This window comes from Macaca nemestrina, chromosome X (genome assembly GCF_043159975.1).
Source record: "Macaca nemestrina isolate mMacNem1 chromosome X, mMacNem.hap1, whole genome shotgun sequence".
Taxonomy (NCBI): domain Eukaryota; kingdom Metazoa; phylum Chordata; class Mammalia; order Primates; family Cercopithecidae; genus Macaca; species Macaca nemestrina.
Genome location: NC_092145.1, coordinates 138,544,789 through 138,560,818, shown reverse-complemented (window position 1 = coordinate 138,560,818; position 16,030 = coordinate 138,544,789). Strand labels below are relative to the sequence as shown.

General features: G+C 44.0%; 1 protein-coding gene across 2 annotated transcripts in view; it reads left to right on the top strand.

Moving 5' to 3' along the window:
* Positions 1-16,030, top strand: part of LOC105478221 (phosphate regulating endopeptidase X-linked) — a 222,883-nt gene that overhangs the window by 98,100 nt on the left and 108,753 nt on the right. For both annotated transcript variants that reach the window (XM_011735347.3, XM_011735348.3), the window contains exon 12: positions 7,239-7,340. In XM_011735347.3, the coding sequence (XP_011733649.1) occupies positions 7,239-7,340 (102 nt within the window). The remainder of the gene's footprint in view (positions 1-7,238; positions 7,341-16,030) is intronic.

The following is a 16,030-nucleotide window of genomic DNA, read 5'->3' as shown; positions in this document are numbered from 1 at the left end:
ACAACAATTAAACACACATATATGTATTATTCTGGTTTTAAGCCTCCCAGGAACTCAGAGAGGGAATTGAAAGTGTGGGTTTAAGTGTCTGGGATTCATGGGTATGAGGTGGGATTTGAGTTGCCTTGTGGGATTTCCTTATTATCAGGGACAAAGCTTTGAAGAAAACAACTGATAATGGGGCCAACTGACCCCTCCTTAAAGCAAGGTTGGCATATGTCCCTTCAAATGTATTAATAGAACCATCATGACTCATTTATACAAAGTACAGAATTCTTACATCCATGTGATAGGAGGAAGGGTAAGGAGAGGGCAAGAGAAGAGCCCTCTCTTTAAAGTAAAGAGAAGCCCTGGATGGAAGGGTAACAAGTGCCTATGCATATGTGACTTACCAATGTCTAGTGTCTGACGTAGAACACTATGGGCAAAATCCTGGGGTGCAAAGAATGAAAAAAGAAGAACCTGTTTTTAGATAATACTGGTTGAGGAAAAGAACTAAGAACTGCCCATAGATCAACCAAATGAACCATATTTTTATAGTGTGGTTCCATAAACTCTGAAATAAATGTTTTTTTGTTTGTTTGTTTGTTTCGTTTTTGTTTTTGTTTTTGTTTTTTAAAGACAGAGTCTTGCTCTGTCACCCAGGCTTGAGTGCAGTGGGGTGATCTCGGCTCACTGCAACCTTCACCTCCCGGGTTCAAGCGATTCTTGTGCCTCAGCCTCTCGAGTAGCTGGGATTATAGTTGCCCGCCACCATGCCTGGCTAATTTTTGTATTTTTAGTAGAGACGGGGTTTCACCATGTTGGCCAGGCTAGTCTTGAACTCCTGTCCTCAGATGATTCGCCCACCTTGGCCTCCCAAAGTGCTGGAGATTACAGGTGGGAGCCATCGCGCCCTGCCCCTGAAATAAATAGATATTTAACAAAATGTTGCTTTGCCTAGAGGGCTCTTAGCCTGAATATGGCACATTTTACCATAATAACACTTGAGTTAATTTTTATATGTTATATTTTGACCTTTGACTGGCTCTAAATATTTCCTATGGATAACTTCACCTTAAGACTTCCAGTTTAAGGGATTTCTATTAATGTTATATGCTGCCTGGTTGAGGTGTGAGGTCAAAGTTTAGTGAAGAAATACTGTTTCTCTCTTTTCTTGTTACTTTAAAATTACAGCAGGTTTTTGACTTGACTGAAGGCAATGTTATTGTGTGATGCTGTAGAGTAGTCTAAAGATAAAAATCAGAAGTGTTCAGTGATTTATCTTCCTAGTTCCAGCATGCTAAAATAATTATTTCTCTTATTTGCATTGACATGTCAACCAATGAAATTAATCACCTTCAAAGATTTTCCTTGTTCTTGAAGTCTGCTGGGGTAGTTCAACACCATTTTACAGAAAATGTTATACAATGAATCTGTAAAGTCTGCAAAAAAAAAAAAAAAAAAAAAAAAAAAAAAAAAGAGAGAGAAAAAAAAGAAAAAAATTGAGAACCTGAGATGGGGGATGTTGTGGGGAGTGGAGGTGCCAGAGAAGACAAGGGCAAAGAGCAGCTGAGGCTCATGGGAAAACAAAAAGTGATTTACCCACGTTTTGACAAATGTGAGAGAGCCACAAAGAGAGTTACCGAAGTGTGGATTCAGGGAAGACAGAGGTGGTGGCGGCAGGGGAGGAGGTGGAAGAAAAGGCAGAGGAGGAAGGAAGTGGCATGTGAATAAACTATTTGTCATTTTTCACTCTGGCAGTGGGCTGAAATCTTTTTTACCTCTTTTTATTTTCATTTAGAATGCCAATCAACGGGTTGCAGACAAAGAACTTTGAAAACCTTTTCTTATTTATTTATTTAGAGACAGAGTCTTGCTCTGTTGCCCAGGCTGGAGTGCTATGGTGCAATCTCGGCTCACTGCAACCTCTGCTTCCCGGGTTCAAGCGATTCTCCTGTCTCAGCCTCCCAAGTAGCTGAGGTTACAGGCATGTGCCACCATGCCTGGCTAATTTCTTTTTTGTATTTAGTAGAGATGGGGTTTCACCATGTTGGTCAGGCTGGTCTCGAACTCCTGACCTCAGGTGATCCACCCGCCTCAGCATCCCAAAGTGCTGGAATTAAAGATGTGAGCCACTGTGCCCGTCCTGAAAATCTTTTCAAAATGCATTAAATTTTAATGAATTTGATAGCCATTTTAATGCCTAGGAGATGCTGGACGGGGAGGGTCCTGTGAAACCAAGCTGCTTAGAGAGAAGTATCTAGAAACAGCCCCATTTTAGTAACAACCACATACTCCATAAAAATGTCCCAAAAAGAACAGGAGCAAAATGACCTTAAGATTCATCACAGGAATCCAAAAATTCCAAAATTTGCCAAAGATCTTTTTAGCTTGGAGAGTGCTTTTTTTTTTGACGAATTAATTTATTTTAAAATATAATAAAATGTTTTGCTTTTGTATACCTTATCCCAAATAAATATTTTCTTTGGACATGTTCAGTCTTTTATTATTTATTGGGTGCTTTCTATTATTGCTACATCCTGGCCAGGGTATTGAGAGGGAACCTTTTATTGTCCTCTTTGTCCCTATGTGTATATATAGTAATCCCCCATTATCTGAGACAGATACTTTACAAGACCCCGCTGCCCAGCCCAGTGGATGAGACTGGAGATAGTACCAAACTCTATATATACTATGTTTTTCCTACACATATATAACTATCATCAAGTTTAATTTATAAAGTAGGCACAGTAAGAGATTAACACCAATAACTAATAATAAAATAGAACAGTTATAATGATATACTGTAATAAAAGTTATGTGAATGTGGTCTCTCTTTCTCTCAGAGTATCTTATGGTACTGAACTCATGCTTGTACTTCCTATGATCTGTCTGATAACCAAGATACCTAGCAAGTGACTGTTGGGTGGGTATATACAGGATGGAGATGCTGGACAAATGAAGGGTGATTCACATCCCGGGCCAGACAGGTTGGGATGGCGTGAAACTTCATCACACTAATCAGAATGGTGTGCAATTTAAAACTTGTGAGTTGTTTATTTCTGAAATTTTCCATTTAATATTTTCAGACCACAGTTGCCCACAGGTAACTGAAACTATGGAAAGCAAAATCGTGAATAAGGGGCTACTACTGTACCTCTCTTCCTAGTAATATGTTCATGCTGCCAGGATGCACATGTGCGAAGAAATGTAATTTTTTAGAGAAACCTCCCTTTAAGCAGAAGGTCTCAATCCTATTCCATGGAGAAAAGACCCACCTTTATACCAGGACTCTCAACGTTCTACATCTAATCTTAGATTCTTCTGCATGCCTGTCTATCATTTTAATCTTCTCTCCTCTCATAAGTGTCTGTCTCATGTGTAAGGTGAATCCTTCCATATAGTCTCTGGATCCTATCACCTCTTTTGCCCTCTGAGACACCACTCATGGCTTTCTTTGTCCCATATTTTCAGTCTCTTCCTTTTCGCTGGATCCTTTCTATTGGTATTTAAACATAGTCAAATCTCGCAGCTGTTCAACAACAACAAAAACAGTAGTGGCAGCATCAGCAAGCATATGCATGAAACCCAAACTCCAAACCCTCAGACCCTTCCCTTAACCCTACATCTCCTTCTCTCCTATCTTTGCTTTTTCTCCTTCATAGACAAACTCAGTTAATTTGAGCAGACTTGCTGTCTTCGCTTCCCATACACTCTTCATCCCACTAGTTTGGCTTCTGTCCCCATCCCTCTTTTTCTTCCAGCTTTCTCAGTCTTATTGAATGGCGGTGGTTGCCCATACCCTTCTGAAGCCTAGGAATGAATCTGACTCTACTTTCCTCATTTTCCCACATAAAATGAATCACCTGTTTCCATTGGTTTGGTCACTAAATCTCTCCTTTGAGTCCACCCACTTCTTTTCCTCCCCATTGCCCCTCCCTAATTTGGGAAGATATAATTTATCTTGTTGGGCCAGCCAATGCATGTTGCTACATGGTGAGGTCCTAAAGACTTAGGGCCAGGCACGGTGGCTCATGCCTGTAATCCCAGCACTTTGGGAGGCTGAGGCGGGTGGATCATCTGAGCTCAGGGGTTAAAGACCAGCCTGGGCAATATGGTGAAATCCTGTCTCTACTAAAAATACACAAAAATTAGCTGGCATGGTGGTGCGTGTCTATGATCTCAGCTGCTTGGGAGGCTGAGGCAGGAGAATCGCTTGAACCTGGGAGGTGGTGGTTGCAGTGAGTAGTGAGCCAGCCTGAACGACAGAGTCAGACTCCGTCTCAAAAAAAAAAAAAAAAAAAAAAAAAAAAAAAGACTTAGGCTTGCCAATAGGCAAAAGATCTAGTTCCTGGAGATTTCCTTGTCATTTTAATATCCTCCTGATGTGGGTCTTCTGTTTGAAATGGTGACTTCTACATGTCTCAGTTGATTCCCTTCTACCCCCTGGCATTTCTCTCTGATTTTGGGAGGAATCCTCTGTTTCTACTAGAGGCTCTGAGCTCTCTACTGTTATTTTAGCTCTTTGTTCAGGTCCTGGCTTTGGTCCTCATTAGCTGTATGAGCTTGAGCAGATCATAGACTCCTTGATCCTTAGTTTCCTTATCTGTCAAATAAATGGTTTCCCCTGGTCTAGTGGGTCCCAGCCCTGACTGCACATTAGAATTACCTGGGGAGCTTTTTAAACCCTCCCAGTGCCCAGGCTGGACCTCAGAACAATGACACTAGCATCCCGATGCCCAGGTCTCAGGATTTTTTATTTTATTTAGAAATTTTTTTGTCAGTATTTTTTTTTTTTTTTTCGTTTGAGATGGAGTCTTGCTCTGTCACCCAGACTGGAGTGCAGTGGTGCGATCTCGGCTCACTGCAACCTCCGCCTCCCAGATTCCAGCGATTCTCCTGCCTCAGCCTCCCAAGTAGCTGGAATTACAGATGCCTGCCACTATACCCAGCTATTTTTTTTGTATTTTTAGTAGAGACAGGGTTTCACCCTGTTGGCCAGGCTGGTCTCGAACTGCTGACCTCAAGTGATTCGCCTGCCTTGGCCTCCCAAAGTGCTGGGATCACAGGCGTGAGTGACTACGCCCAGCTGTCGGTATTTTTTTAAAGTTCCTCCAAAGATTCTAATGGGCAGACAAAGTTAAGAACCACTGACTTAATGAGTTTTAAAGGACCTTTTGCTCTTTGCTCTTCTAACAGTTTGTGTTTTATCCCAAGTTGAAGTTTCTCTTCTTTTAATGGTTTGCCAAGTTGGGAAGAAATAGCTGTGAAGCTCCTCCGACCCCCTTCCATCTGCTGTTTGTTCTTATTTACATATGATGGAACCCAGCCCACTGATTTATAGCTCTGGTTCCCTCACAACTGTTATTGAACTGAAAACATAGCTGAAAACTTATTAAACAGAAAAACATTATTTTAAGCTTAGTGCTGACTATTATAGAAGCAAGGAAACATTTCCACGTCTTTTCTTCTAGAATTAATGTTAACAATTGATTGACAACACCATACTCTCAAATGAAAAAGTTCATTCTGGGGCGAAACCCAGTATTTTTTCTTTCTTGGGTGTCCCGTAGAGAAAGCCAAAGCATCTCTGCAGGAGAACTGGATTTTGAGGGGTTCGTATCCATGAACAGGCAGGGCCTCCTCACACTGCTGCAGGTGGCCTCTAATGTGACATGTCAGTAGCTCCTTGCCTCTAGTCCTCTCTTTTGGTCCACAGACACTGGCAGCAAAGCCAGGCACACACATCCTCACTATGAGTGTGGCCTCACTGTTCAAATGCTTTGCAAGAGGTCTTTCAGAAGACCACCTTTCTGTAGCAGTCCCCTTTAGGCCTACCATTTTATTTCATTATTTTTTTAGAGACAAGGTCTCACTCTGTCACCCAGGCTGAAGTATAGTAGTGCACTCATAGCTCACTGCAGCCTCAAACTCCTGAGCTCAAGTGATCTTCCTGCGTCAGCCTCCTGAGTTGCTAGGACTACAGGTGCAGGTGCCACCATGCCCAGCCTTTTAAAAATAATTTTGTTTTTATAGAGATGAGGTCTTCTTGTGTTGCCCAGGCTGGTCTCGAACTCCTGGCCTCAAGTAATCCTCCCACTTCGGCCTCCCAAAGTCCTGAGATTATAGGGGTGAGTCACTGCTCCTGGCCTATACCTACACTTTTAAATTTGAAATAACAAGACTTCTCTGAGCTGCCAAGGAGTAGAGAGGAGAGTAGGAAGATGATATAGCACAGCCGAACATTTATTTTAACCCACAGAACTAAATTTGGAAAGAACTGGGGTCCTGACATAAGTGTGATTCATATTGGTGAAGTGTCCTTTGGGGTGGTAACTCTCCCTGCCCGTTTCTCTGTGTTGACAGTTATCTCTTTCAACTGTTCGCTTTCTTCTGCAATACCTATCTGAAATGCACAGCCCATGCCTTTGCCTGTCTCTCTCAGTCCTTTATTAAATGATTAAAATTAGTACTTTGATAAGGATGAACCAGCTTAGTAGCTATAGACAGGTAAGTTATTGGTTTGTCATAATCTATGGTGAATTCCTGTCCCTGTATACCTGTATAATTCATTTTACGGCTGGGCCATCACATTATTCTCATGGAAAGAAATGGTTATCATCTTGTTTATTTATTTTTGGAGACAGGTCTTGCTTTGTTGCCCAGGCTGGAGTACAGTGGTGCGGTCATGGCTCACTGCAACCTCTACCTCTTGGGCTCAAGCAATCCTCCCACCTCAGCTTCCTGAGTGGCTGGGACTACAGGCGTTTGCCACTACACCCAGCTAATTTTTATATTTTTTGTAGAGATAGGATTTTGCCATGTTGCCCATGTTGGTCTTGAACCCCTGGGCCCAAGTGAAACGTTCACCTCAGCCTCAAAGTCCTGTGATTGCAGGCATGAGCCACCATGCCCAGCTAATTTTTATATTTTTGGTAGAGATGGGGTTTCACCGTGTTGCCTGTGCTGGTCTCGAACTCCTGGGCTCAAGTGATCCACCTGCCTTGGCCTCCCAAAGTGTTGGGATTACAGGTATGAGCCACCGTGCTGGGCCTGGTTAGTTATATTTTAGTGGTGGAAAAAAGGGAATTTTCCTGGGAAAAGAAGTGTTGCCAGAGCATGGAGTCAAGCTGAAGGAACCCCTTACTTACCATGTTGAGTATTGAGTCATTTCTCATGCAAGCCAATTTTGTTCCAGAAAACCTCGACTGAAGCTTCTTGGCTTTGACGTTTCCTCTTTGGGTATTTTCTTGTAGATGGAGGAATTGATTGAGGGCGTTCGCTGGGCCTTTATTGACATGCTAGAGAAAGAAAATGAGTGGATGGATGCAGGAACGAAAAGGAAAGCCAAAGAAAAGGTAAGGATTCCTTTTGATGAAAACAATAAGACTTCTGGTTTAATGGATTTTCATGCTTGACATTGACTGTATAGTTGGTTTTTATATTGACTGAACTGTTGACTCTGAATGACCCCAGAGTTAGCTGTCTGCTTTTGGATGAATACATAGATTTTTTTTTTTTTTTTTTCACCAAGAGGTAAGAGAAAATAATATCGGAATTTTTCGAACTGCATTTTCAAATACCTTGTAATTCTGCCTTTCCTTTCTCCTAATTGCCGTCTGTAAGAGGCACATGGCTTGCTGCCTGCTGAATTGTGTCATAAACCATCACTGGATATGGCAGAATGCAGAGCAGTGGGGAGTCACAGGGAGCAGCTGGAAGAAGAGCCCCTAAGACACCAAGAAGAAGAAAACCCATATTGGTCACATGTCCTTCTGCTCTGTGCATGATGCGTGCAAATGTCCTGGGGCAAATCCTTTCCTGTAACCAAGCATATCTCCTCCCTGACCCATCATTTGGCACAAATGACCCAAATAGTATACTTCTAGACTGTAGACCAGTGTTCTACCATTGCTTAGGACTACAAAAGTATTTCCTAATAGAAGTGGACACTTGCTGGGCCTTGTAAAATTTTCTGATACTGTGCAACACAATAAGGGATTAAAGGAGAAAAGTATTGACAGCCATGCTGTTTAAAAGTAGAAAACGGGCTGGGCGCACTGGCTCATGCCTGTAATCCCAGGACGTTGGGAGGCTGAGGCAGGTGGATCACTTGAGGTCAGGAGTTTGAGACCAGCCTGGCCAACATGGCGAAACCCCATCTCTACTAAAAATACAAAAAATTAGTTGGGCGTGGTGGCGCATGCGTCTGTAGTCCCAGCTACTCTGGAGGCTGAGGCGGGAGAATTGCTTGAGCCTAGGAGGCAGAGGTTGCAGCGAGTTGAGATCGTGCCACTGCACTCCAGCCTGGGTGACAGAGTGAGACTCCATCTCTGAATAAATGAATGAATGGGATGCATTTTGAATTCGAGAGATTCTGATAGAGCTGGAATTCAAGTGGGTAGAGCACACCTGCTAGACTCTTGATGGATGCTACTCTGCAGCTGAGAGATTCTGAAATGAGGAGCGTTTCTTGTATCTAGAGGTATTTTAGAAAGCTTCCTAAGTATAGCAATCACCTGGGTTGCCTGGACGCTCTGGCTTTCTGGGCCCCTTCCCAGCAAGGCCTGGGTTAATGGATCATGGATGCAGGCTGAACATCTGTCAGTTTAGCTAGTCTCCAGGTGATTGTTATCACTAGGCAGGTCTGGGGAAACACTGCTTGGAGTCATATTGAGTCATACTGAGCACAAATACTTTTGCCTTATGGTCAAGAAATAAAGGGGGCGGCATTCTGGGAATGCTTAACCTTGTTGAAATGAGAACACATAGAGGTTTAGCAAGGATATTTTCTAGTGCTTTAAACTCATGGTACTGGAGATGGATAAACATTGCCATAGATACTTTTGTCAATAGATGTGAAAAGGCTGTTTGTTCAGTGTTTATAATGAAGGAAGAACTGGGATGGTAGGTGGCAAGGCAGTGTTGGAGGAAGACAAAGGGTAGTTTTGATTGTTTGTTCCCCCTTCAAAAATCTGTCAAAGCTGTCTTCAGTCACATAAGGCACAAGCTGATGAAGGCAAGAGCACATGGGCTGTGATGGAAAACTCTCCAGATAGTGGACAACTTTCAACACCAACATATTGTTGTTTTATGAAGGCTTCATTTATTTGCTGAGCTAGCTTGTTACCACAAGCTGGCTGTGGAACAGGATGTGTCTTGCCCTGGGCAGTTGAGCGCTTAGTATTAAGGGCTCTTTATCCTCGCCTGACCTCACGTGGAACGAATAGGTGCTTGCATGAATTAGTACAGGACCACCAGGGTGGAGGGTGGGGTGGAGTGTATGTGTATGTATGCGTGTTGGGGGTAACGTGTTATGAATAGCTGGATGCCAGGGGAATGTTCTGGGAAGTCAGTTCTTTGAGCAGTATGGATTGCAGTTGCCTCAGGGAGTTCTTCTGAGTTGCATAAGGGAGTGGGTGCCTCACAGTTGGCCCTTCTCGGCAAGTGGCCCGTGGGTCCTTCTCGAAGCAGGACTATTCTCAGTTCTTCTAATATTAGACATGTTCCTGTTTGCCTCCCGAGTTGCTCTCCAGTCTTCTATTTTATTTCAATGAGAGCTGTCAGTTTTTCTTCTAAAAGCGCTCTTTGAACACTCTACTTTCTTTGAGTTGAGTTCAACCTGCCAGGAACTCTGCTAGTTCCACGACAGGTACAAATATCAAAGGCAAATTAGATCTCACAAAGTTCCCCGACTATATCTTGCATTTCAGAGTTCAGAGAAGTTTCTTTAACGAAATGCAAGAAAGATGGATGTTGTCGAAGCAATTTCAGCAGTTCTCTGAAGTGGGTCCTTCCCGGGACCCCCAGAAGATATAAATTTTTTTTTTTTTTTGAAAATTAAATAAACATGCAGTTCTGAAAATGACCTCTGGGTGGAGCTCGTGGTACTCACAAAGAACACTTGCGGCATTGAAAGCTTTTATGCAGCTTTCTACTCCGGGGTTGTTTTTGAAAAAAAAAAATTTTCTTGCCCTTTTTCTCTGCTGTCCTCGATTTGATTGCCTTTTAATAGTCAACAAGAAAGGAGAGACTCTGCCTAATAATTCCTTGAATCTTAGATGGAAATCTCTCACTATCTTAGGGCTTTGTCTTTCTGATACTGAGTAGCCCCTGCATTAAGAAAAGGATTTGCCTGCATTTGAAGTGGAGGTGAATAACTCGCCTGCTCTTCCTGGTATGACTTGGCACTGTTCTTTGGGCATGTGTTGTATGCAGTATATCACCCAGGCGGAAGATTTCTCATCAATAATAGTGCCCACACTGGGCCAGTGCTGAGTCACTTGGCAACCCATTGGGAAAGCTGGAAAAATGTTCTGATTTGTGAAAGGGAGAAGCTTTTCTTGCCTTCACCATGAAGGTCTGGACCGCAGCTAATTGCAGAGCCTCCTAAGAAGTGTTAACCTCAGCAATCCATAGTGACCGACCTCCTGAACCAGGCAGGTACAGAAAGCTGCAGTGCTCTGAGGCCTAATACCTTGGCTTTTGTAGCAGTGACCTCGTCTCAAAATGGAAGTGTGTGGATGTGGCTTTGTCATACTCTTTGCTAGGGGTGATCACTGTAAAAGATAAATGAGGACGCCTCTGCTCCCGTGAAGGGTAAATTTGTTATCTGTGTCTCCCTGCCTTGTCCTGCTCATCTCTTAAGAGGTCATGAGTGGTTTTTGTATTGTGAAACTGATGGTGTAGGTTTCAAGTGGAAATTCAGTATTGTGAAATAAGCACCCCCTGTTCCCTGCAAGCATGTGCTCTTATTGTAAATAAGCAGCACAGGACAGGGCATCTGTTATTTTTCTGGTGACCACAGCTGTTGAATGAGTGTCAGGTGATAAAATAATGATTTTAGGGGTGGCTTCTGGAGGATTTGCCCTTGCCGGAGTAGAAGAGGAGGATCTCAAGGTCGCTACATCAGGATTCTGACTGAGGCCTGGCAGGAGAGCGTCAGATCAGGAGGAGCAACTTCCTGAGCTTGGCTTATCTCCAGCTGGATGTGACTATATAACCAAAAGCTGGATCCCTTCGGGATTATTTGTTTCTTTGTGCTCTTTGCCCCTGGGACCTAAGTTTGTCAGGTCACATCCAAAGAAAAATAGCAGGATGGGACTCACAGGGAGGTGGCATCCTAACGATGCTGTGAGGGAGTGGCCTTAACCTTGGCCACAGCAGGTGCAGAGAAGTCGGCTGCATGGTCCTAAGTTTATTGGCATTTAACTCCCACACACAGGCTTTGAGTGAGGTGGGGAGAGTTTTCTTGCAGAGGGCAAAACAGAGGTGTAGCTCACTTCTTTGGCTTTGTTTCTGAGCTCTACCAGGCCTAGGTACTGGATTTCTCCCAGGTATTCAGTCAGGGCCCTGCCTATATCCCGAGCCTGGTGGTTCTCAAGGTGTGGTTCCAGACCAGTAGCAGCAGTGGTCCCTGGGAACTCATTAGAGATGCACAGTTTTGCATCCCTACCTGCTGAGCTCTGGGAGTAGGGCTCATTGTCTTGTGTTTTACCTGGTGATTCTGCTGCATGAAAAAGGTTGGGAACCCCTGCCTTGTCCTTACCACTTCACAGCACACCTGCCTGACTTCCAACTGCAGCCACCTGCATTTTGGCTAAGAGCATTCTCCCCCTGCTACAGCCTGCTTTGCTACTCATAAAGGGGGCCCAAAGGATGGGGAATGGCCACGCCTTCCTCAGAAGTCCTCACCCAACAGTTGATGGGAGTTGTTGTGTGTGGCCCCTGCTCCCTCATCCCTCTAGTGCATGTTCCACACGGGCTCTGGGAGCTTTTCCAGTGGGCTAGAGTTCTTATACTAGCTAAGATACTCGTTGCTGACTGCCTTTCTTTCTCTACATATTTCCTCTTTCTCCTACCAGTGTTTCTTTTGCTGTCCAAATGAACTGCTCGCACTTGAATCCTTGTCTTAGAGTCTGTTTCTGGGGGATTCCCAATTAGGACACAGCCCCTGGGGGTATACGCTTTCCTAATGCTTCCTTGCCTGTAAGGCAACAGCAGATTTCACCGAATCTGGTTACTAGCCCCGCTTCAGCAGGCTCAATGCCACAAACGTTTCTAGCACACCAACAGCATGCCAGGTGCCAAGCCAGGATTTGGACTCAGAGATGAGCAGCCGCAGTCCCTTTTCTGCGGGGACCTTCAGGCTCCTAGGAGAGCACAGGAGGCCACGGATGCAGGGCTGACCTAGAGAAGTATTAGGTAATGTGATGGAGATGCAAAGTGGTCCTGGGAATCTAGGGGAGGAGGCTTTTGCTGAGCCCAAACATGACATGTGAGGGCGCCTTACTTGGGAAGTACCTACTCTGCCCCTTTTTCTCTTCCTCTGTGTTGTTCCCACACCCTGTCTTGCAGCCTTGTGGCAAGTCTTCCTCTTCCTTCCTTACTAATCCCAACTCCGCATCTGGCTGTCACTTCCCCTTGGTACCTTCACTCCTGCTTCACCTCACTGTGCATTTTAAATTGTTTTGTAGGAGAAAACAAAGGGAAGGGCTTTCATCAAACTGTCTTCTGACCTTTCCAGTTACAGATTCTAGCACATTTGCATAACCGCTCAAGAATGCAGTCACCCTGCATCTGGCATCCACTTCAGGGCTCACCAGGGACAGTGACTGGTAGACCAACATGGAAACTGCGGGCTGTGGCTCCCTCCCATGTGCCACCTTCCTGAGCTTGTCCCTTCTCTCTGGCTCCATGTCTCTCAGTCTCTCTCACACACATGCAGGCCAAGATGGCGGCCTTCATACTTGTATCTCTTTCCTCTCACTGGCCTCAACAGGAAGTACAATATAGAGGTCAGGAGAATAGACAGGTGAGAGACTGCCTAGTTTCCAAGCCCAACTTCTACACCTTATTGGCTGTATGACCCTTGGGAAATTACTTAACTTCTTCCACCCTCAGTTTTCACGTCCGTAAACTGGGGAGATTGGTCCCTATCTCAGAAGATTTGTTATGAGGATTAAAAGAGCCAGTATGCCTAAAGTACTTAGAAGAATACCTGGAGCATGAGAAAGGCTCCCCCAGTTGTCAGCCATGTGGTCCAAACTGCTGTGCCTCTGGGAGGGGAGAATTTGGCTGGACCAGATGGTGAGAGGGGGGATATTTGTGGGCAGCCCCTGCTGAGAGGGCGTTGGAGGGGATGCATTGCTTTTCTCTGGATTTTGGATTTTGTGGTTTTGAACAAATTCAGTATTGTCATTGTGATATATATTTTAAACACAAAAGTAAATATCTGGTATAAGTGGGAGTTTGATGCATATATTTATTTATTTTTTCGAGTTAAAGTCTTGCTCTGTTGCCCAGGCTGGAGTGCAGTGTTACAGTCGTAGCTCACTGCAGCCTTAAGCTCCTGGGCTCAAGCGATCCACCCACCTTAGCCTCCCGAGTATCTGGAACTATAGGTGTGTGCCCCCACATCAAGCTAAGTGGCTTCTTTTAATTTTTTCTTGTAGAGATGGGATCTCACTATGTTGCCCAGGCTGGTCTCAAACTCTTGGCCTCAACTGCTCCGCCAGCTACAGCCTCCTCAAGTGCTGGGATTACAGTGTGAGCCACTGCCACACCCAGCCAACATATATTTATTAAAGGCATAGTACATGTGATATCTTATCGGAGTGAGTTTCCATGCTCTAGAGCCTCATGTAAATGTCATATAAGGGGATACTTTAGGTCATTCATTCTCACACTTGAGCATGCATCAGTACCATCTGAAGGGCTTGTTAAAACACCAATTGCCAGCCCCGCCCCTAGAATTTCTGATTCAGTAGGGCTGAGGTAGAGCCTGGATATTTGCATTTCTGACAAGTTCTCAGGCGATTCTGATGCTTCTGGTCTGGGGCCTGTGCTTTGAGAGCTCTAGGTGATTACAAGTGAAAATTTCCTTATGCCAAGCCTGTGTTAATAGAAGGGTATAATGTTCGTTAAGTTATTGTCTTACCTCTTACTGGAGTCCCCTTTTCACCATTTCTCACAGGTGGGTCCCCTGAGTGAGTACTAGGACACCCAGAATCCAGCCAGGCCACCTACTCTACCGTTGCTGTCTCTGCTAAAGAGCCCTTCTTGAGAGAGATCCAAAGGCTCGCTCTTGGTCATTTCTGCCCCTTGACTCTACATCTGTCCCCAGGAGCTACCCAGGTTAAGTCTTCCACATAAAAGCCCTTCCAACATTTGAAGATGTTTAAATGTTTTCCTTTTTTCTTTCTTTATTTTTTTCGAGACAGTCTTGCTCTGTGGCCCAGGCTAGAGTGCAGTGGTGCAATCTTGGCTCACTGCAACCCCTGTCTCCTGGGTTCAAGCGATTCTCCTGTCTCAGCCTCCCGAGTAGCTGGGACCACAGGCGTGCGCCACCGTGCCCGGCTAATTTTTGTATTTTTAGTAGAGATGGGGTTTTGCTATGTTGGCCAGGTTGGTCTTGAGTTCCTGACCTCAAGTAATCCACCTGCCTCAGCCTCCCAAAGTGCTGGGATTACAGGCGTGAGCCACCGCGCCCGGCTGTTTTTTCTGTTTCAGATACAATACCTTTAGTGTTTCTCATATTAAATTAACCAACATTACAGTCAGACTGGATGTTCTAAATGCTTCACAAATATTAGCTGCCTCAGTGCCCTAATATCTGTATGAGGTAGGTACTTTTTTTTTTCTTTTTTAATACAGATGAGGAAACTGAAGCACAGAGAGGGTGAGCAGACTTACCCAAAGTCACACAGCTAGTAGGTAGAAGAGCTGGGATTCCCTCCCTAGCAGTCTGGTTTCACAGTCTGTGCTTTTATCTGCAATGCCAGTGGGTCTCAAAGTGTGGTCCCCAGCCCAGAAGCATTGCCATCACCTAGGACTAGCTAAAAATGCAGATTTTTGGCTCTATCCCACATCCATAGAATCAGTAACTCTGGAAGAGACCCCAGGAATCTATACTTTAATAAGTCCTGCTGGTGATTCTGATGCCTCCCAAGTATGAGAACCACTGCTCTAAGGTGTGGTTCTGATACCTCATCCTGCTGGCTGCTCTCCAGTTTTCAATATCTTTTTTAGAAGCTTAAGTTCAAGGTTGTACACAATATTCTGGGTATAGTATAACTCACGCAGCACAATGGGAAATTATTACTGCCTTTGTCTTGCATACAAATTATATTAAGAAATCCAAAGTTTATATCATGGCTGTCTTTTCCCCTCAGCCATTCACTGTTGGCTCATAACGAATTTCTAGTCAGTTAATTTCTAGGTCTTTTTTTCCCCCTCATAGGAACTGTTGTTAAGCCCTGTTGCTCTAGTCCTAAACTTGACAGACAAACAAAAAAACCCTCATCCCAGAACTTCACATTTATTCTTATTAAAATCCGTTCAGTTGTTTTGGTTCATGGCTCTGGCTTTCAAAAAATATATTTCTGGACCTCTCCTACGTGTTTATTATTGTTTAAAAAATCTATACTCATTTAAAAAATCTGAAAAATAAAGTGCAACAGTAGAAAGACAAAAAAATGTTCTAGTTCCATTACCCAGACATAACCGCTGCTAACATTTTGATGTATCACCTTGACTTTTTTCCCATGCATAGGCTTTGAAAGGCATTCTTGAACAATGATGTTTATAAAAATTTGAGTTCTTCTTTTTTCTCTTAACATTTATTGTAAGCATTTCTTATATTATTGCATGTTCTTTATGCAAGAATATTCACTATCGGCTGGGCGTGGTGGCCCACACTTGTAATCCCAGCACTTTGGGAGGCCAAGGTGGGTGGATCACTTGAGGTCAGGAGTTTAAGACCAGCCTGGGCAACTTAGTGAAACCCTATCTCTACTAAAAACACAAAAAATTTGCTGGGTGTGGTGGCGGGCGCCTGTAATCCCAGCTACTTGGGAGGCTGAAGCAGGAGAATCACTTGAACCTGGGAGGCGGAGGTTGCAGTGAGCCGAGATTACGCCACTGTACTCCAACCTGGGCGACAGAGTGAGATTCTATCTCAAAAAACAAAACAAACAAACAAAAAGAATATTCACTATTATTACATATTCTTCTAGTGGTGGCACAGGAGATACTACTTAAACATTTC